General features: G+C 39.1%; 1 protein-coding gene across 1 annotated transcript in view; it reads right to left on the minus strand.

Moving 5' to 3' along the window:
• Positions 1–22,035, minus strand: part of MYO16 (myosin XVI) — a gene marked incomplete at both ends in the record, with an annotated part of 311,247 nt that overhangs the window by 14,478 nt on the left and 274,734 nt on the right. The window contains 2 exon segments of the mRNA XM_080613866.1: positions 476–567; positions 6,915–7,073. Of these exon segments, the coding sequence (XP_080469992.1) occupies positions 476–567; positions 6,915–7,073 (251 nt within the window).

The following is a 22,035-nucleotide window of genomic DNA, read 5'->3' on the forward strand; positions in this document are numbered from 1 at the left end:
AGAGACAATTGGAAACACTGCCTCCAGTCATCTTCATAATCCCATATCCTCATCCAGTATACTGATGTGGGGATAATACACCTCTAAGTCTTCACTGCTTTTGTATACAAAAGGATGATATAATGATACATTTATTCTATGATGCTCATTAGCATGCAACTCTTCCTGGTACGAATGAATATCTTGAAAGAGATAACATCTTGGTCCTCTCAGGTTGAGGAGACATATTACCTGCCTGAAAATAGCATCTTCACAACCAGCAAGTTTCATAAAATTAGAACTCTACTATAGGACCTTTCAGGATGATTATCCTCCCAGCAAAAAATTAAGAGTAAATTCATTACTGTCCTTAGCTCAATACAAACCTGTAAAAGAAATCTGCATTTTTCAGTGCCAACACACAAATTTCAACATGCAGCTATCATAATATTTTTCTCTTTTACTGGTTCAAGTAGACTATCCATGAAATATTTACCTGACTGGTGTGGCTCTCCCTGTGTCTTTGAATTGATGAGCCTGCTGTATTGCTGGCTGACAGTCTTGAATATTCATTTTCCTCTGGTAAACCTAAATAAGAACAATACTAATTTATAATCTGTCATTTATGAATTGGCTGATTTCAGCATAAGAGTCAAAAGACCTTGATGTGTTTTATTAAAAAAGAATGATAAAAATCACATGTTTGCCTGCATATTTACTATTTCCATGCTTCCTGAAACTGGAACAATTATTTTTTACCAAGTATGAAAAGCATCATAGGTATGCATGCTGGTTTACAGAAGGAGCAACAGTACTGAAAGAGCCTACAAATAACACATGACCAGGCTGGCCAGGGATTCCTCCTGCAATGCAGAAATCCCTGGCTCCTTTTCCCCTGGCTCCTTTTCATCACAGAAGCAAAGCAAAGGGAATGGAAAACAGGCCTGCGGTCTGCTCTCAAAGTAATGTCTCTAGGTTACAGAGGAAGTTGATAGTAGGTCCAGGACTTACAACTTCATCTCCTCAGTACAGAGTTTTCTGTAATTCCTGTATTTATTGTGCACTTTCCATATGGGAATTAGCTGCCCAAAATTTAGCTGTGTAAACCCCATTCATCTACTGTAAAAGAGCCATGTAGTTTGAGAACGTCTCTAGTTAAGAGAAACAAACACCTCTGCACAGTGATCCTAGAGTGAGGCTCACTGCCACTGCTTCCCCATAACTTTTGCCAGAGTGTGAAGACCATTCTCTTAGCACTACCAAGGATGGTAATTAAAGGTGGGATGAGGGAAAGCAAAGGCAGAAGCAGAAACACAGTGAGTCCATGGCAGGCATTATCAAGACCCTCAAAAACAAGAATGAAAGACACTATGGTAGGTCTGATACCCAGGGATTTTGGTATTGCTTTTTATAGCATATATTCAAAACTTTGATGCTACTACGGCATCCATAAACAGCATATCACTACTCTATCTTCAGTCAACTGAACAAAGCTAGCCACCAAGAGAACAGGATTCATCCTAGTAAGAGATATGCAAGCTGAATTGTTTTCAGTAGATCACCTGAGATTTACTAACTAGAAATAGATAACATCTGAAGAATTTTATTAGACCCGACATCTACCTTCTGTAGAACCTAAAACTAGGTAAGGTGATTCTGGGCCTAGATATGTAACTCTAAGATAACAAAAAATGAGCCAAGCCCTACTAATTGCATATTATACACAACACACACAGAATTACAATGTAAACAAATAAAAGTTCAAATGCGATGAATCATAAACTACTAATGGGATTATGTACTGCATGAAACACATAATTCTGTTTCATGTTCATGTTCAGTTTCTTGTTCAATCAAGAAACTGGCAGAGAAACACTGTGAAACAGGGTTGACTTCAAACCTGCTATTTTCTGTATTAGAAAAGGGGTTTTAATAATTTTTTATTTTGACAAATGAGCATTAACTCTCACATGGTTACTGATTTAACTCATGAAAATACAGATTGCATGAACAATCCCATAAAATAACGTAACTTTGCAAGAGAAATAAAACAGGAATTTTATAGAGAATGAATGATCCTTATTCCTTTTTGGCCTCTCTACTCTGCTTTAGTTCCCCCCTTATAATGATACATTTCCACAGCTTTCTAAATAGGGACAGCTGTTTTTTTTTTGTTATTCTGAATAAAGCTTATGTAAAGTATTCATAAACATGGATGATCTTTTTCTACAGCTTCAAATCATCTCAAATTCCTCTGGGGACACACAGGCAGCGAAGAAGATGGAATCCCTGCCTGCAACTCAGGAGCCAGGTCAAATCTGGTGAGAATCCAGCATTTCAGTCCTTTTCTGCCTGGTGCAAAGAGGAAGTCTGACCCTGTTCTCCCAGTGATTTGAATTATGTGTTGCTTTGTGGTGGGGTTATCACTCTTTGAAGCTGGTCCATGATATATTAGGTATGTACTGGAGCAAGGTCTGATGTTCAAGGTCTCCAGCATACTAGGTTTGTAAAATATATGTATTCCTTTCTTACCTATATTAAATTCATTGTCCTCCAACTTAAAATTCTCCCTCAGCAAAATCACATATTTTTGGACAAACAGAATGCTTGAAATAAATTTCCCTCTAAGAATCCAGGATTGTCAAAACAAAACAAATCATAGAATCATAGAATCATGGAACAGTTAGGGTTGGAAATGACCTTAAGATCATCTAGTTTCAACCTCCCTCCTTTTTTTCAAATGATAAAAAGTAGGTGTTATTTATTTAATTCAAATAAAATATATATTGCAAAATATTTGCATGATTCTAGACCACCACAAATGAATGAACATACTTTCCTATGCCAGCAGCATGTTTTGAAAAACATACTGCTTTTGCACTATATTAATACATTTTAGGATCTACTGTCCATGACAGCCTTGAGCTAAGAATAAGGTTATCAATGATTTTCTGTTTATTTCAATGAAAAGTGCTTTGATAAGAGGTCTTATCAAATAAGTAAAGTTTCCATGTACAGCAAAAGCACATCACCACAGACATGGCAAGCAGAGGTTCAGTGGAGTTTGGAAAGATAAATGGAGCAGCTGATTACATTCTGAGAGTTTTCCTTTACATGCACGTAAGTAAATATTAAGATACCACAGGTGTGCACTGAATAAGACCTTGCTTAATTCAACACAAGGTTGGAAGCTTCAGTTTAGCAGGGGCAGAACTACATGAACATAAGTTAATCAGGGGTTCTGGCTGGAGCACAAGTTGCACCATCTGGACTGGGCTTTCTTGCAACTACTCTCAAGTTATCAAAAAAGTCTAATTTGGAGCTTTTTTTTTGGTTTTTTTTTTTTTTTTTTTTTTTTTCAAAATTATGCTTGCTAACTTTACTACTGCAATTCTATGTAGTATTGAAAATGATAGCAAGGAATATGATTCAATATAACTGGAAAAGTTAGGTTAAAGAAATTAATTCCTTTTTATTTTTATTTTTTTTTTACATAATCAAAAATAAAGCCTTGTCCCAAGCAGTATTTGGTTTCAAACTGGAAACCCAAGCCTTTAATCACTTACTGTCTGTAATTCCTTCTCTATATTGCTTCAAAGGAAGATCCCACAAACAATCCCTGATCTTTTTCCTATACTTTCTATTTCCCATTTCTGCCTTGTTCTCAGATAAATAGCTTGCATCTCTCACATAGTGAGATCTAGATTGACTGATTTATGGCTTGGCTTAGTGAACGAAGATTTGGGAAAGGCGTTACCCACACTTAACTACAAGCATGATGACTACAGGCAAGTGGAATAGGCAAATTTGATTGGAGAAAAGCTGCATAGGCAGTCAGGAAGATTCCAAACAGGACTGTCATCTCCTGGATCAAGCTCAAGCAACTCAAGGCCTGAACCGCCTGCAGGCATAGTTGGGTCTCTGCAGCTTCCAGTGCACCTTGTCACCTGCCGTTTCGACCCTTGCCTGTCGCTACAGGCCTTTGCAAGTGTGAGTAAACCCTTCCAGCCTGCGCAATGGATTTTTTAGGTGAGGCGCAGTGTGCGCAGAACTGGCACCACCCTTTACACCTGAGGTTTATCTGCCACGGACTAGCTAGCTAGGACAGTGACAGCAAAGTCCTCAGCTCGTAGGTTTCGTAAGAGTGTCCTTCTCTTAGATGGAAGACCTTCCAAGGCTAGACGAGCTCCATCAGCCCGGGTTTGAACATAGGAGTTTTCCTTCTCCTATGAGGATGGCATGTCTTCACTAACGAAGATTTGGGAAGGGTTTTACCTATGCATTCTGAACAAGACTGACAACTCCTGGATCAGTCTCGAGCGACCAATGACGCAACAGCACAACATCAAGCGTCTAGGCGGAATTCGGACTTAGAGGCGTTCAGTCATAAGCCTGCAGATGGTAGCCTCGCATCAGTGGCTCCAGGGGTTCTGAACCTGCGGTTCCTCTCGTACTGAGCAGGATTACTATTGCAACAACACATCATCAGTAGGGTAAAACCAGAGAACCTCCAGTCTCATAGGCTTTGATACCCAGGAACTTGTGACCCTGCACCTCCTGGCCTCCAACATCCACCACACGCTCCACAGTCTCTGGGTCTTTGCAATTGTAGTGACACATCATTCCCAAACCTTCTAACTTCCTCCATGATTCTGCATTCACACATGGGCTCCATCTACTAATTAGCTCCACTTGATACACTGGCTGCTATAGTGCAAAAGAGGCATGCCTCACCATGAAAGGCAAGATGTAAGGCTCTGTGCTCAACAGCATGTAGCTTGTGTCCTGGTGACGTGCCCCATTTCTTTCAGGTTATCTCCTGTGACACCTCTCCCATCCTGCAACTTGTTGCCTGAAGTGCTTAGATCTGGTGGTAAGTTTTGAGAGAATATATAGCAAACTGTAGCCCACAGCTGACCTGCTTAGGCAGAATGGCTACCTTCTCAACAGCTCATGTTAGGAAAAACTAATCCCCTTACATAAACAATACATAGTTTCTGGTGAAACAGAGAGATTCTTACAGCACACTTATAGTTTATATAGATTGTGCAGATCAGCACACCTTTTGTGCTGATCTGCATAAACTATATAGTGAGTCCATTCACATGGATTTCCAGATGCAAGCAGCGGACCTCAGTTATAACTGAATAGGAATAAACGGAGAGGCTTCCTTCGAGGGACAGCAGTGTGCCAACAGAGTTGGATGAACAGGACACTGCATGCCTGTATGACCATTAGTCACAATGCTCCTTTGGTCCAAAAGGGCTGTCTCATCTACATAATATCTACTTTAATTTTCACTTGGGTTACACAGTGTAAGTACCTCTATGACACACTCCACTGGGTGTAAAGAACTCTCAGACATGTGGGGAGTTTCTCTATTTCATTAATCAAAGGTCAGGTCACCTCAGGCACTTATTATCACTTATCAGAAAGCCAACCATATCCTGGGCTGCATCAAAAGGAGCGTGACCAGCAGGCTGAAGGAGGTGATCCTGCCCCTCTACTCTGCTCTCGTGAGACCTCACTTGGAGTATTGTGTGCAGTTCTGGTGTCCTCAGCATAAGAAGGCCATGGAGCTGTTCGAGCAAGTCCAGAGGAGGGCCACGAGGATGATCAGGGGACTGGAGCACCTCCCGTTTGAAGACAGGCTGAGAAAGTTGGGGCTGTTCAGCCTGGAGAAGAGAGCCTTCCAGTATCTGAAGGGGGCCTAAAAGGGTGCTGTAGGGGGACTCTTCATCAGGGACTGTAGCGATAGCAAAAGGGGTAATGGGTTTAAACTTGAACAGAGGAAATTCAGGTTAGATATAAGGAAAAAGTTCATTACTGTGAAGGTGGTGAGGCACTGGAACAGGTTGCCCAGGGAAGTGGTAAATGTGTGTGGCAGTGTGCAATGCCAGGTAGGACAGAGTCAGCATGGTCCAGTGTGAGGCATCTCTGTCCACAGTACATCATCTTAAGGTCCCTTCCAACCCTAACCATTCTATGATTCTATGATTATAGTTGTCATATTGAAATACTTCACTTAATGATTGATACATTGATACATTTCACATAATGTCCCATTCATCCACATTCTATTAGGTACAGTCAGAAATGACAACAAATTTCAGCAAACTTTTATGTGCTGTGTTTGTCTTCCAAAAGAAGATCTACTGGTTTTGCTGATCTAGGATTGCAGATTTCAGCATTGCAACATAAAAGGTTATTACAGGTTTTATGATTATTACTCTTTGTGTTTGGACAAGAAATAGCAAAAAAGCTTTTTCTTTCAGACTAAAAACTCTGGTAGGCATGGAAGATTTGTGTCAAAAAGGTCACAGATAGCACAGAGATGCAGAAAGGTGTTACTCCTAACATTAAACTAGAGAAAACTAAACTAAACATTATATAAACATTATATAAACATTATATAAAACATTATATGAAATGAGAAAGTAACTTCTATTAAAATTATAAACTAACAGCAGTGTTACATCCTTAGCATCTATGATTTTAGGACATTGAAAAATTTCATTCTTAATGTCACTGCTCTTGCACCATTTTGATCACCTTGTTGCAATGATAAAAAAATTGTCATTCACTAGTAAGGACCTGGTAGCAAATGGAGACCCTGATTTTCCATTTTCTGTCCCATTTGTATTGATTACAGGATCAGAAATCTCAAATCTCAGTCCTCCATGCCTCAGGCTATTTACAGGCTTGGAGCTGGGGTAATTACAAATTCCTCAATGGAGGCTGTTTTATTTTCTTCACATTCACCTTTTATTGGAGAGGGGCTTATCAGTTCACACATACTAAGTTAAGCCAATTCCATAAACACACATATTTCACCACTCAGAAGATTCCAACTTGACTATAACTTAGAAAGCTCTTTCAAGGAAACACTTCAGCAATTTTATGTTAGAAGAGCTTTGGGATTAAAAACTGCTTACCATTTGATACTGAATTTCCATTTTCAGCAGCCACAGAACTGGAGAGTGGATTAGATGACTGAGTTCCATGGTTGTTTGCATTTTTATCCTGGGTTTCTGATCCAGTATCTGATGTATTTGGATCTTCCCTGCTCCTCAAGTTCAGATTAGTTTCAGCACCTGACAGAGAGAAAAAGCTCATCAGCTTTCTATTAACTAGTGGCTTTCACATATAAGTAGAAAAAACTAACAGAGAAAACAAATTGTCAAACTAATTTAATTAATCACTAAATTCACAAGTCCAGTGAAAATGTAGAAAGCTTAAGTCAGTGATTATTTTTTCAGGTGTGGTTTTTTATTTTTTTTGCTAGTGTTCCACTTACAGACATTTAAAGTTTATGGAAGTGAAAGGCATGAACAACATTTCATTTGTACTGTTTCTTTTCACACAAATATCTGCTAATAAAACTAAACAAATGTTTGTATCGCCTCTATTTTACACCCTATTTCACAGGAGCTCATATAACCGCTGCAATCTCCACTGCAATGCCTTTCACAGTTGCACTAGTTGATACTAGAAACAGCTATAACATGGGTTTATTTTTTTTCTCTTATCTCCTCCTCCAAGAAACAAAATGGCTTTTGATATGAAACCTTATGTAGGAAGATTCCTCCCAGCAGAGTCTCCCTATGGCCATTATTTACCCTGCCTCAGGGCTCTTCAGCCATCAATTGTCATTTTCTATAAAGTTCCAGGTTTTCATGTCATAGCCTTTTAGTTAAATTTCTTCAAGACATCAAGAGGAGCTCTGATCCTGTAGGAGTTCCTGAGCGATGTACAATGCACAGGCATTTCTTCAAAGGGAGGGGCAAAACCTTTCTCTTCTTCACCCTTTGACTGATGGCACAACTACGCAGAGCAGAAAAGCTCACAGCAAAGTGCCTGGAGCTGGCTTTTGAGCTTGCCTGGCTTTGTCAGCCCAGTGCACCATGAGAAACAGGGCTTAGCCATCAGCTGTGCCCGAGCAGTGCTCCCCACTGGAGTCTGGGGACCAGAGGCAGGTTTGGAGCAGATGGGGATGGTAGGAAGGACCCCAACTTCAATTTCGGTATCTCTGGCTATCCCCACTCCGCCCATTTGGCAGGGCTGATGAAGCTGTGTGAAATGCTGCACTGACAAAGCTATGCATTGTTTGATGGATTTCTCTCTCTTTTCTGTGTTTCTTTTCATTTAGTGATGAACACATATGCATACTTTTTCATTGCCATAATCAGGTTTGTTTCATGGAAGACAAAGCTGAATCCAGTTCTGTTTAGCTTCATTTTAGTTTTTCTAACTCTGTCCACCTCCTCTGAGAGCTAAACTTACCTGTGGGACTGACATATTATGGCTGGCCTGGGTGCAGAGGCCCTCATTTAGCACTTAAAAATGGATTTTTTTCTTCCATGACAGCCCTCAAAGAACTATTTTTTTATTTTGGTTGTGTTTATGTAAGCTTTATCATAATGAGCCTGGCCAATTTGGTGGCCTTCTGTGGTGGGGCTACGGAACTGATGGACAGGGGCAGAGCAGCTGACGTCATCTACTTGGATTTGTGCAAAGCCTTTGACACTGTCCCACATGACATCCTTGTCTCTAAATTGGAGAGACATCAATTTGATGGGTGGACCACTCGGTGGATAAAGAACTGGCTGGATGGCCGCACGCAAAGAGTTGTGGTCAATGGCTCGATGTCCAGCTGGAGACCGGTAATGAGTGGTGTCCCTCAGGGATTGGTGTTGGGACCGGTCTTGTTCAACATCCTTGTTGGTGACATGGACAGTGGGATTGAGTGCGCCCTCAGCAAGTTTGCCGATGACACCAAGCTGTGTGGTTCTGCTGATAGGCTGGAGGGAAGGAATGCCATCCAGAGGGACCTCGACACGCTTGTGAGGTGGGCTGATGCCAACCTCATGGAGTTCAATCAAGCCAAGTGCAAGGTCCTACACCTGGGTCGGAGCAATCCCAGGCACAGCTACAGGTTGGGCAGAGAAGAGATTCAGAGCAGCCCTATGAAGAAGGACTTGAGGGTGTTGGTCAATGAAAAAATGAACGAGGCAGCTTCAGTGTGCGCTCGCAGCCCAGAAAGCCAACCGTATCCTGGGCTGCATCAAGAGGAGCGTGACCAGCAGGTCGAAGGAGGTGATCCTGCCCCTCTACTCTGCTCTCCTCTCGTGAGACCTCACTTGGAGTATTCTGTGCAGTTCTGGTGTCCTCAACATAAAAAGGACATGGAACTGTTGGAACAAGTCCAGAGGAGGGCCACAAGGATGATCAGGGGACTGGAGCACCTCCCGTATGGAGACAGGCTGAGAAAGTTGGGGCTGTTCAGGCTGGAGAAGAGAAGGCTGCGTGGAGACCTCATAGCAGCCTTCCAGTATCTGAAGGGGGCCTACAAGGATGCTGGGGAGGGACTCTTCACTAGGGACTGTAGTGACAGGAAAAGGGGTAATGTGTTCAAACTTAAACAGGGGAAGTTTAGATTGGATCTAAGGAAGAAATTCTTTACTGAGAGGGTGGTGAGGCACTGGAATGGGTTGCCCAGGGAGGTTGTGAATGCTCCATCCTTGGTGGTGTTCAAGGCCAGGTTGGACGAAGCCTTGGGTGGCATGGTTTAGTGTGAGGTGTCCCTGCCCATGGCAGGGGGGTTGGAACTAGATGATCTTAAGGTCCTTTCCAACCCTAACTATTCTATGATTCTATGACAGCAATAACTAATGGAGGTCAAAATGCTAGCTATTAAATCCAACACTACAGTGTTTGTCCATACTTCCAATGACATCCTCAGCTCTTCCAGAGACAGAATATTCTTATGAGTCTTGAGCACATGAGCATTTTTAAAGTAAACAGGAAAAATGTTTTTTCACCAGGAACAGATACTTCGCCTGCAGATTTTCAAACCTAATGTTAACTGCATGGTCAATTTTTCATATTTATGCCTGAACAGAAAAATAAAAACCACCTGGTTTAAAAAGTACCAACATTTAAAAAATGAATTAAAGAAACAAAACCTATACATCCATTCTGATTAACATGAAAGGTTTCATTTCAATGAAAAGGGCTTTCCTATTTTTATTTAGCGTTCAGTTATCTAACTCTTGACTCTTTCTTAACATTTCCTCTTCTAGCAAAAATGCTGCCTTGAAAAGTCAAAAATTTCATTTCCTCAGCGTCATAAGAAAACACTGCAATGTTGGTTTTTTTGCTCCCTCATTCCCTGATTGTTATCTTTTGCCAGATGTGATTGGAGTGTTTCAGTGGCAGTTCCATAAACTGCCTATTTAGGCAAATTTCTCTGCATTAAAAAAATTAGGCTAGCTCTACCCACAGCAACTGACTTGGGAAAGGTGGCAGAACCAGAGGCTGAGCTGGAAAATGCATACAGGACAATTATAAGAGCATGCCTGATTTAGCTTTTGTACAAGCAAGTTGAGCGCAAAATGCATCTTTGCAGCCCGTATTAAATTTGTCTGAAAAGGAAATGTCACTTTTAGATGTTAATAGTCAGTGCACTTGCCTATAGATCATAATCCACCTACATAATTATTGTGTCACCTTTTACATAAAGAGTCTTGGGGGAAGTGGCTTGGGATCCTTATTTTTCTTGATATCCGAAAGATTTATTGATTTGCCTGACATCTGCAATTCATTTGAGAATGTGCAAGTAGAAAGACTTTTTCTTGCATTCCTATTTGCAGAAGCCTTTTGTTTCACAGGTACATTGATATCTTTTCATGGCACTCATAAAGGGCTCTTTGAAAAAAATAGGTTATCTTTGCTCCTTTAGATGTGTAAGATAAAATACTACAAATAATTGTGGCTAGCTACTATTGAGCTAAAATATCATCTTAAATTGGCAGAAACAAGTAATGGACAGATATGCAGCATATATTTTGAGACAGTTATCTAGGTAGAAATCTGTTACCACACTTGCTTTATTCAGTCATTGTAAGAAATTTACACCTTTAGTTTCTAAATAGAAAACTAGATAGAGAAAATATAATTCACAGTGCCTTATTTAATTAATCTTGGGGGGGAGAAAAAAGCCTATGATTTGGGTTTTGTTTTGGTTTTTTTTTTCCAAATAATCTGGATTATATAAAGGTACTTGTGCTAATTTCCTATATAAAGTCATCTTCAGCTCCTCACTGGAGCAACTCATGTGAGTCTATGGAAAAAGTATAACCGCTCATGTTGGCTATCTTCAAAGAGAACCCTGCAGAAGCCATAGTGTATCCCTAGCAAACAAGTACTGTTCATTTATTTTGTACCCTGTACAAAATGGGTGATTTTCTTAAGAAAATCTTTTCTATAAATAGTGTAACAAGAGGATGCTTTAGTCAGGTGTAACCAGTGTCCTGCCCCACTGTTGCAAAACTTACCTAGGATCACTGGATAATTTATGTTGTAAGGGACCCCAGGAGATCCCTTGTGCACTGCTGCTCCAAGCAGGGCCAGCAATGGGATCAAGCCAGGGTTGCTCAGGGCTTTGCCCAGCCAGTCTTGGAACCCTCCCAAGGATGGAGTCTGCCCATCCTCTGGGCAGCCTGTCCCTCTGCTGCCTGCTGCCCTGCCTGTCCTCGTGGGGAAAGGTTTCTGTACCCAGCCTAAACGCCCCTCATTTCTGCTCATGCCTGATGTAACTTGTTGCCCTGCTGGGCACAGGTGACAGCCCCTGCCTGTGTTCCTGTCTGTGCTCCTGCTGATGCAGCCCCAGATGCTGCTGGCCATCTCTGTTGCCAGGGCACACTGCCAGCTCCTGCTCAGCAACACATTATGTCAAATTCCCCCTTGCTGTGAGTCCCTGCAGAGACAGATGTGCACTGCTCTCTCACCCCTTATCAACTTTCTGAAACTATTAGAAATACTTTAGGAGATGGGAAAAGACAAAATTATGGTTCTTACAGCTGAGCATCTTCACCAACAAGCTGAATGTTAGGTTCTTGTTCAGACCTGTGCTCCGCAGTTCTCATCAGATGGATGGATTCTTCACCAGGTTTAAACACTTATTTTTTATTTTTTTTTTTTTTAAAGTAACAGCATCGCAACACTTTCCAGCTAGTAATAAACGTTATTTGAAGAGTCATCCATACCTACTTGTGAGACACTCACTATGGAGAGGTATCAGATGTAAGATCAAGGTGGGAGTTTATGATTATAAAAGGAATACAAGCTTTAAGTGAAAACCTACAGACTCTTTGCAACAGTCAAAAGCATTTGGATTATTATTTTGGTAAACTCACTTTTCCAAAAGGATACCTCTGACTCCATCAAATTCTGCTCTAATATTGCAGTTAATGAGGATATATATGGACTACAAGAATGTACGGATGTTTGGACTGGAGGCATAATTTGCCCCTCAACTGCAGCACAGTTACTAGCTGGAAGCAATCACATGTACAGTGCTTTTAATCAGAGTATGACAAATCAAAGTGTAACAATTATTTCCTTACAAGCAAGCTCTGTATTCCAACAAATCCATAATTAATTATATCAATATTACTTGAAAAGTGTAAAAGGAAAAGTATGCAAAAGAGGCAGCTCATGAAATCTTTTTGCTTGTTATTCTCAGAGCTCCTAGAAGAGACTGAGTTTAAGACTTATGATAAAGTTACAAGGCACAGGACAGACTGAACTGTCACTTACTTTTGGAAAGAAAAGTATGAGTATGGCAATCATGGAAATAATTTAATAGATCTGCTTTTTATTTTCCTTGTTCAGTCATTATCTCGCTCTTGAAAGAAACCCAGTGCACTGAAAGTCTACATGATATAACTTTTTCATCAAAAGAATAACTTCAAATCTTTTAATTGAGCTATGACTTCCAAATATCCTGTTATAAAGCTCTTTTTTTCTCAAACATAAAATGTAGGATCCCAAACATCATATTTACTTCATAAGTAGTATTTTGCCTGAATTAATATTATCACCAAATTATGAAATAGGCCAGTACAGCTTCTATTCAGATGATAAAGTGCACTATGGAAACATTTTGAGGAACTATTAATTTTGTAAGAAAATTATATATGTAGCCTATTTAATAAGGCAAAGTATAAATCAATGGCTGATATCATCATTTTGGTGGAATCACCATAGACTCTTTTTGCAGCAAGACATGGAAAACCAGCATGTTGTTAAAGGCTCAAGAGTAACTCACCTGCTTGGTTTGTATTTTTATTTTCTGCCAAAGCCCTTGGTTTTGCTCTTCCTTCTTTAAAAGTAGATATACCCATGACGTATATCTGTCCCCATGTGTTCTTTTTTCAAATACTTCTCCTTTTAACATTTAGTGCTCATTTACAGTCTGACTGAAAACTCATTAATAAGAACAGAAGGCCTCCACAGCTTTCAGTGCATTTTGGATTAGATTCATGCTTACCTTGTATGCTTTGTGCAGCACTGCCAAAACACCAAGGGATTCATAATACAGCATAAATACAGAGGGGCCCTTGCTTTGTCTATCCTGGTTATTCAAATGTGATCAAAACTGTTCTCTGGCCCTGAGGCAAATGCTAAGAGACCTATGTCTATGCTATTGCACTTTCTTGCTTCCCACAGCAGATAGGCTGCACTACTGGGAATAGTCCCTGGCCAGTGCCATTTCCTGAACCGTGCCCAGATCTCTCTGGAAGGGAGCCAGCCTGCCAGGTCCCAAACCATGCCACGGACTCCTCTAGCACTTTGGCTGTGCAGATGATTGAGCTGCCATACCCAGGACATTCCCTGGCAGGAATACAAAAGGGCTCATTTAAATGAGTGGTCAATATAAAGTGCATCTTCAGGACAAAAAAAAAAAGGGGGGGGGGGAGAAAAATATGGAAGAAAAGTAACATCAAAACAGATAGGGCTACTGGGGCACTGAACTGTTGTACAGTTTCTGCTGAAGACAATTTAGAAGTTTCTTCTTGACTGTATGAGAGAGCAGGTTCTCCTTAGTTTAGCTGTAGTGTAAACGGAAGACATACACCCCTCTCAATCTGATTTGACTTGCACCTGGTCCATTCTTTCAAGGCACACATTCCTTTTCAATTAATTACACAGCGAACTAAGGCTGCCTTCCCAAATGAGGAATTCTAGTGCCACAACTTAGGCAAGATCTAGGTTTTGTTAGGCAGTATCTAGGTCTTACAGTAGAAACAATCTCTGTCCTGGTCAACAAAAAAGTCAGCTCCATAAAACAGAAAACACAAACACTATGGAAAAAGTTTAAAAGCTTTTCACAAAGGAACACCACCCACAAAAATATATAACACATAACTATAGAAAGAAACATATAAAAAAGGGGGAAATAGTTACTCTTCTTATCATTTAATGTCTTTAAATCCCAGAATAATGTCAAATATTATTTCTCCACTCACGGAAAACATGATTTTCTGTAACCAATAATCAATATATGGCTTTAGTTATCAAGATCCACAGCCAGTCACACTTCATTAGCAACTATGAAATCTGGAAAATGTATACATTCTGGCAGATAAATCAATGTAGTAAAGGTGGAGCAGCTTTTGTACCTCGGCTACCATGGAATCTAAAAGCTCAATAGCTTGATTTCTTTGCAACCTGTGACTGGCATCCAGCAAAAATGGTAACTTCAAATCAGCTTGTCATTATATACGTTAAGAAGAGAGAATTGATGAATCCTATTAACCAGCACATGAAAGACAGGAAGTTGCAGACAAAAGGTATTTCTGATCTGTGCTCTCACTCTTTCTTGGGACATTCAGGAATGCACTGGATCCTAGCAGCGAATCCTGAATATTTGCTACATGTACTGTGGTAAGTGCACGTCGTGAAATAAGCGAAAAAAAAAAAAAAAAGAAAAAGATGGTCACTGCAGAAATTATGCAGATAATCTTTCATGAAGGAAAGGGAGAGGAAGATTAAATAAGAACAGGCCATTTTATTTTGGCTTCACTGTTTTACTACTGTGTTTTGTTGCACTTTGACAATTGCACTTGGGTGTTTCCTGGTTTGCTCTGACTTACTGTGGAGACATTCCTTGTCTGTGGTGTTTGATAGCTACCCTCAGCACATGTTGTCTTGGGTGTTCTTTCACTGGGTAAATGCATATTGCTTCAGAGTAGTTCAGTTTACCTATATGAAGTCACACTGTGACCTGCCGTAGCATGACTATTTACCTAGTCTGCTGAGAGCTAGAGTTAAACAGATGCATCTTATTTGCTGAAAGAAATGGAGCAGGATGAAAACAGACAACGCAGGGTTCCCTCAGCCTATTAGTGTGTACTGCCTGTCTCACCCTCGTAGCTGAGAGGCAATAATTATTCATTGATTTATTTCACCTCACAAAGCTTGCCCTTACAGCAGCAATTGTGTAGATTTTCCCCCTGCAATAATGCTCCTAGGATAGGCAGCAATGAATTTTACTGTCACTTCCAGCACCCTTCCTCTCTAAGCTGTGTAAGTGGAGCTAGCAGATGATGCTACAAATCACTCCAGAAGCTGCATTCTTCAACGGAGCAGGTAAATACAAAACCAGATTGCTGCTTCTTTGAACTGGGAAGCTGTATTCATGCACACTGTAGGAACACTAGAAAGCAAAGAGAGGAGAAGCAGGCCATCAAGACCACCAAGTGACAAAACTCAGTGCTGGAGGTAAAGAGCTGCTCTGTAGAACACTGTGTTAGTGTGACACCAATCAGTCAGGGTTCAGAAGATTAGGCTTGTTCCCAACATGATACAAAGATTTCTGCTGCTGAAGGTGTAGAAAATAGCCTTCTTAAATACTGGTAATGGATGAAGAATGGACAGGTTGCCATCTCCCCTGCTTGATAGTACCTAAGCAATAACTTGGAATGCCTTTTTAATGAGCAAGTGTGCTAGAGTGCAGCCAGGGCACACGTTTCAAAGACTGGTGATTTCGTTCACCCCACTTATTCTAGGAACTGATCTCTGAGGCCTTTCTGAGGTCAATTACTAACCACAGAGGGCAACAAGGAGGGCAGCACTGCTTGGGACAATTTCCTGCCTTAGGTGAAGCATTTCTTCCCTCCATGTTCCCCACCTTTTCAAGTCTAATATGGAAAAAAAGTAGCCGATTTTATTCTGTAATAGTTTTGTTTACTGTTAGGTGTGTTGATTGGTTGACCAAAGAGTCTACTTCTTGAACTTGTGTGGTTAAAAAACTTCTGGTGTGCTGGAAAAGGAGAAGGTAATTTGGCAAGAAAGACAGCTTCCCTATTTTAAACTGTTTTCTTCTCACTAATGTGGAAGCCATAGTTCTTTTTGAAGGCAGACACTTGTTTACATTTGTGTGTGGTATCTCAGTAACAGAATAGCCATTACTGATGGGCTTTAGCTGCTGTTGAATTACGTGATGAGACACTGTCTCAACCTTCCTCCCTCTCAAACACAGTTGCAAATATTGTAAAAATAAACAAACAAAAAACCCCAAACAAGCAAACAGACAGGGATTTGCTACTGCCAACAGCATAACATCAGTTCTATTTACTTTCCCACAGAATACTTCTACAGAGATTTTTCAGGATCTCTCTCATACCAGCTATGAGAGAGATCTTGAATTATTATGCATAATTGTTATTATGTAATGCAGAAGTTTTAGAATAACTGACTGCATTAGGCACATACATTGTTTGAGTAGATCCTGAGGGACAACCCAAGGAATATTTTTTGGTCACCTATACTGTAATCCTGACCACCAAAAAGGTACAGCTGATCTGGAAAACCTCTCGAACAAAATTCCCAATTTGCTTTCCAAGTAAGCTTCTAAAATAAAAATGGAATTTGTTTTTAAGTTCATTCTGAATGGATACAGTGATGGTCAATGACAGGTCTGTGAACTTCAAAGAAAGAACATGTGGCTATCATACATATGCAGAGTGATAAGCATGCATACTGTGCACAAATACAGCCAACCTGTGGCTAAAAATTGCCACTATATACTACTAGTATGTCAGCATCATTCTGCAACCAGCCTTTAAAGAAAGAGCTAAAAGAAAGAACAAAACGTAGAACTTCAGGTCTAATTTTTTTTTTTTTTTTTTTTTTTTTAAATTGCACCACACAAAGAATAAAATTAATTTTACGTTTTCAATTTTAAAATAGAGTGAAAACCCAAAGAGCACTGAACTTGAAGGCTGCTTTTTCTTCCCACTCGCTAGTGGGCCCAGGGAGAAGACAGATGCCCTAAACTGCTACTTCTAGTACCAGTGCTCTGCTTCCAAACACTCTCCTACTCGCTGAACAGCAGAGTGCAGTCATGTAGAGAGAGCATGAGGTCTCATGTTTATGACCAAGTCTTTTTCCCAGTTTCTTTCTAATTATCTTCTCTTGTTCTCCATTCAGCTCCACAAAATGCCAGTGCTGCAAGTGACGTACAATCCACATATATAGGTCTATAGAGTTTCATGTCAAGCTGCACAAGTCCTATCAAGAACTTTGGGTCATCACTAAGGGGCTGGAATTTGTGCAGTCACAACTGCATTGCTCTTAGATAGCTGAGCCAATGAGTTTAACATCAGCTTGGTTTGTTTATATCTCTTTGACTGCTGTGTAGACATACCCCTAAATAACAACCTAACCAGTGATGAAATGGCCACTCTTGAACTTAACTAAGTCTGAAAACAAAAAGTCAACACATCTAATTATTAACACTTCCGGTAAGAAAAAATCTACTATGTTTGAGGCAAACTATATCAATACTTTCCAAACATTTTTTAAAGACTGGACATGAAAGAATATTTATTTCTGCAGAGAATTTCAGAATGCCTGATTTTCTTTCCAGGGCAAAACAAAAATAAATGTCACAATCTAGACATTTTCTATGAAACGGAATTACTGTTCTCTGAGACTGTATGCAAAACATGATTTAATGCTGAGATGGATGTAAATAAGTTAAAAGCATCTGAACAGATTTTTCACTCAAGTTGAGAATTTAATTAGAGACTTTAACTGTGTGTTCAAATTTCACTATGTTCCAAATGCCTGTAGTCCTGTAAAATCAAGGGAAATGACATTTACTGCCAAATAGCCATATTCTTGGTTGGTGTCAGGAATAGATGTGTGCTACAATTCAATTTCTTTGTTCTCTCAGATACGGCTAATTTCTCACATTAATGTATCTTTGGCTTGCAATTAGTAATGCAGTAGTTCCTAAACAAAGTCCTTTGTAGTTCTGCATCTTGGATCACAAATAAAAAATACTGAAGACTTTACTGTTTAAAGAAGCCCACAACACTGTTAGTAAGGAGACAACTTCCCAAATCACTGCTGAATTTGGAGCAATTATATTGCATCAGATGGTGAAGAAAAGACATTGTTATGAAAATAATAATCTTGTAAATGTCTGCTTGAATGATTAAAGTCACTATTAAACCTGAGATATTATTAAAATTCAGGGCTTGAAATGCACAAAGCTGAACTGGTATGGTGTGGTTATTGTACTTCAGTTATCAAACAGGATGAGGGGAACACGAAGGAAATCCAACCCTGCTTGTTTTCAGTTAGATGTGTTTACTTCATATAAAATAACACAAAGAAGAAAATAATGCAAAGAAGAATCAGTAATTTAAAATGAATGCCTGCAGGTCTCAGAAATGGACCATGTAAAAGGAGAAGAAAAGTTGGTGCAATTACTTCTCCTCAGCTTCTTTCCAGTTAAACAGTGACTAGGTATGAACATGATCCTGTACTGGATCAAAACAAGGGTTTCCTTGCTCCGAGATCTTTTTCTGACCGCTGTAGGTACTTACAGAATAAGATCATGTCAGGAATGCAGTGATTTTTCCTGTGTTATCCTGTGGCTGCACAGTCTCCTCCAATCTCTATTTCACTGGATACAGGCTTTGGAAATGTGTGGAGGAGTGCTAAGAATTTGATTTTATTTTCAATGAAAGTTATTTAAAATACAAAATAAATATTATAAAGGTTTATGACAATATCGATTCTTTTTCACTTGAAAGTGAGACTTGATTTCTTCTTCTAATAACCTTCAGGTTAAAATTGCTTATGGTAATCACACACAAAGCTTCTTTTCCATGTTTGGACAGAAAACCAAGGCAAATTACACAACATGATTTTACCCCGTAAGAGCAAACAATAAAATCAACCAGGGAAAGAAATGCTACAATAAAAAAAGAAAAAATTAAGAAAAATTGTCAGAACTCAAAAAAACTCCAGCAGTAAAATATACTGGTTTTCAGAGATTCTGAAATGGAAAATTATTCTTGGTATATTTTGCTTATCCAGATCTTTTTTTGTGAGAAATTATTGAGGTAATGGCAGACTTAGAGGTTAGAAGACCGCAGGCTAAACTGGTATCTTTCAGGCTGTAAAAAAGTTCATACATATACTAAAACCAGGAATATACAGTACTTTCTCTAGACTCTTCTAACCCCTTTTTCTGCTGCAGTAATGCAGAACACAATTATTTCTTCAGAAAAAAAACCCAGCATGGGTTGGATGGCACCTGCGGTGCCAGCAGTTCAGTCTCCTCCTTTATAATTTTCTGCATAGGGCATCTACAGTTAGCCATGTATAGGCCTTTTTTTATGACTTGCATGAAACTGTTACTAGAGTGCTTTGGCTTCCTCCCACTTTTCTGTAACTACTGCAAGAGATTCAGATTGAGAGCTGCAAGTAGTCCATAGTGAATCAGAGAGTGATGATTCTCCTGTGTTTAGATATCTAATCTGAAAATTAGTCACAAAATGTCACACTCACTCTCTGGTAATTAAGGCAATTATATAAACAGATATTAATCTCTTTCTGAGAAGTGTTGTGAAGCTTAATTCATTAAAGTTTTAATGCTTTGAGAATTTCATTTGAAAGATGTTACAGAAGTCCGATGCCTCATGTAATCATTCCTCCAGCATTCACAAGTAAAAGATAATAGGTGGAAACACAGCTTTCAGTATTACTCATGTTTGGTAAATTATTAGCTGTTGCCACAAAGAAAGTAAAACTATTATATTGCATCAATATAATGTAGGAATAATAAGATGCAGATATTAATATTATCTTTACTAAGTTGATTAAGAGGAAAAGCTGAGTGGCTTAGAGGATAAGGGACTGGGATTTCATCTCAGAAATCCCAGTGGAGATTTCATTTGAAATCAACTGTTGGGACATTAGCTGCACAATAGCTTGCTTTAATCTGCTGACAGAGGGAAACTATTCGCCAGCTATCAAAGGGTACCTGCCTTTGACAGGACAGTACTCCCCAAACATACACATTAAATCTTGTTATTTTCAAAGTCTGAGGCAATTTCAATAAACAGTATTTGGCAACCGTTAGCCACAACTAGGTGATCTAAATACCTGTATTATTTGTCAGTTGCAACTATCTCGCTGTGACTTCCAGCGCTTAAACTGGAGAATGTGGAATAATTCACTGATATGTGTAGCTACCTGTCTTGGAAATAGCTCGCTTAGGAAATAGGTAAAGAAGGGATTCATATAGTTAATGGATGTCAAACATATTGGGCAAACATTTGAACAGTATGAATATTTTGCTAACAATCTAATGTTCTTTTCTAAAGAAAATTCTGTCTGTACTCCACACATACTTAATATAAAATGCTTAAACATTTCATATTCCTTATATAAGGAATGTCTTATATGTAGAATAGTTAAAAATATTTGTACATTCTTCTAGAGAGTGTGGTTTTGTTATTAAGGCATTGAATTTGGTTTTATAAATTCTAGTCCCAAATATCTTGAAAAATTTAGAAATATCTAGAAAAATCTGAGGAGGGGCTCTGCACATGACCATTCAGTTTCTTTCAGTCTTGAAAATGAAAGTTTCTACTTCTAGAAATCCAGAAGAATAGAAAAAAATTCTCTCTGTGTGTATGATCGCTCATCTGCACTCAAGTCCCACTTTGTATGGAGTAAAAGGAAATCCCTAACAATACAGCTGTAGCGTCAATGAACTTTTGGAGAAATCACTTTATCTCAGTTCTCACCTGTTATAGTTTTGCTTATTTAAACTACAAGTTACGCAGAGCAGAAAACTTGTCTTATTAAATGTAAAGTATTATGCAAGAAATTGATCCTGATCATTGCCTGAACAAGTAGATGATATGTTTGTATAAAACAAATAGCCAGGTTGGGCCACCAGGTAATGAAAGTTACTCCCTTTTGATTTTTTTGTTGTTGTTGTTGCTTTTCTGAAAGAAGAGTGCTTGGTTCAGTTCACAGTAAGTCCATAGCCCATTAGAAAACCACAGATCTGCACTATTGTAATTCTGGAAGATCATTGCCCATGGCAAGATCAGGAGCCAAGAGGACATCATTGTTCTCAGGCCTTGAAATTACTCCTTCAGGCAAGGGGAAAGTATGTTGAGGAATATGTCTTCATTGCACTTTTATTGGCAAGGAGGCTTTTATCTCCAAGGCTCATGATTCCTCACAGAATCTTACTGATTCCCGTAGGTAACTCTCCTTGACTTCAAAATGGCTCACATTTTTACTTTCTGGGTTTAGTTAAGGTTGTTGGTAGGTTATAACTTATGGAAATAAAGGAACTTGCACATTACCAATTGCTGCTCTAGGCCATGTCATAAATTTTAATTAATTTTTATTTTTTTATTTTTTTTTTTTTAACCATATAACTCCTAAAAATAAAATCCTACAAATGACAAAAAGAAGAAAGGGAGGAGTCTTCCAGGAACTTAATATGCATTATGCAATAGGTGATAAAAAATCAGAAGGTAAGACATGGACAACTTCAAGTTTCGCATAACAGTCTACTTTGCTGATCGCCATCATATTACTTTGCATCAGAAGTAATATAAAGAAGTCAAATAAAAAAGAAGTTAAATAAAAAAAAAAAAATCCAGCTGTTACCCTGGAAATCAACTGAACATGAAGTACATGAAAAGAGCCAAATTGTAAAAACATGCACATACATTCACCTGCATTTCCTTCTTTCATCTGCTCATCACTGAACTATTCATATGTAACTGCACTTAGTATCCAGTAGCTTCCTAGCTCATAAAATATTGATTCAGTTTTATTGTGTATCTTTCTTGAACTTTGATATTTCATACTTAGTGCTGCCTTGATGAAATATTTAGAACTACATTTTCCACGTGAGAAGTAAATGTAGAGATTTTCTATGGT

The sequence above is a fragment of the Psittacula echo genome (genome assembly GCF_963264785.1).
Source record: "Psittacula echo genome assembly, chromosome: 3".
Taxonomy (NCBI): domain Eukaryota; kingdom Metazoa; phylum Chordata; class Aves; order Psittaciformes; family Psittacidae; genus Psittacula; species Psittacula echo.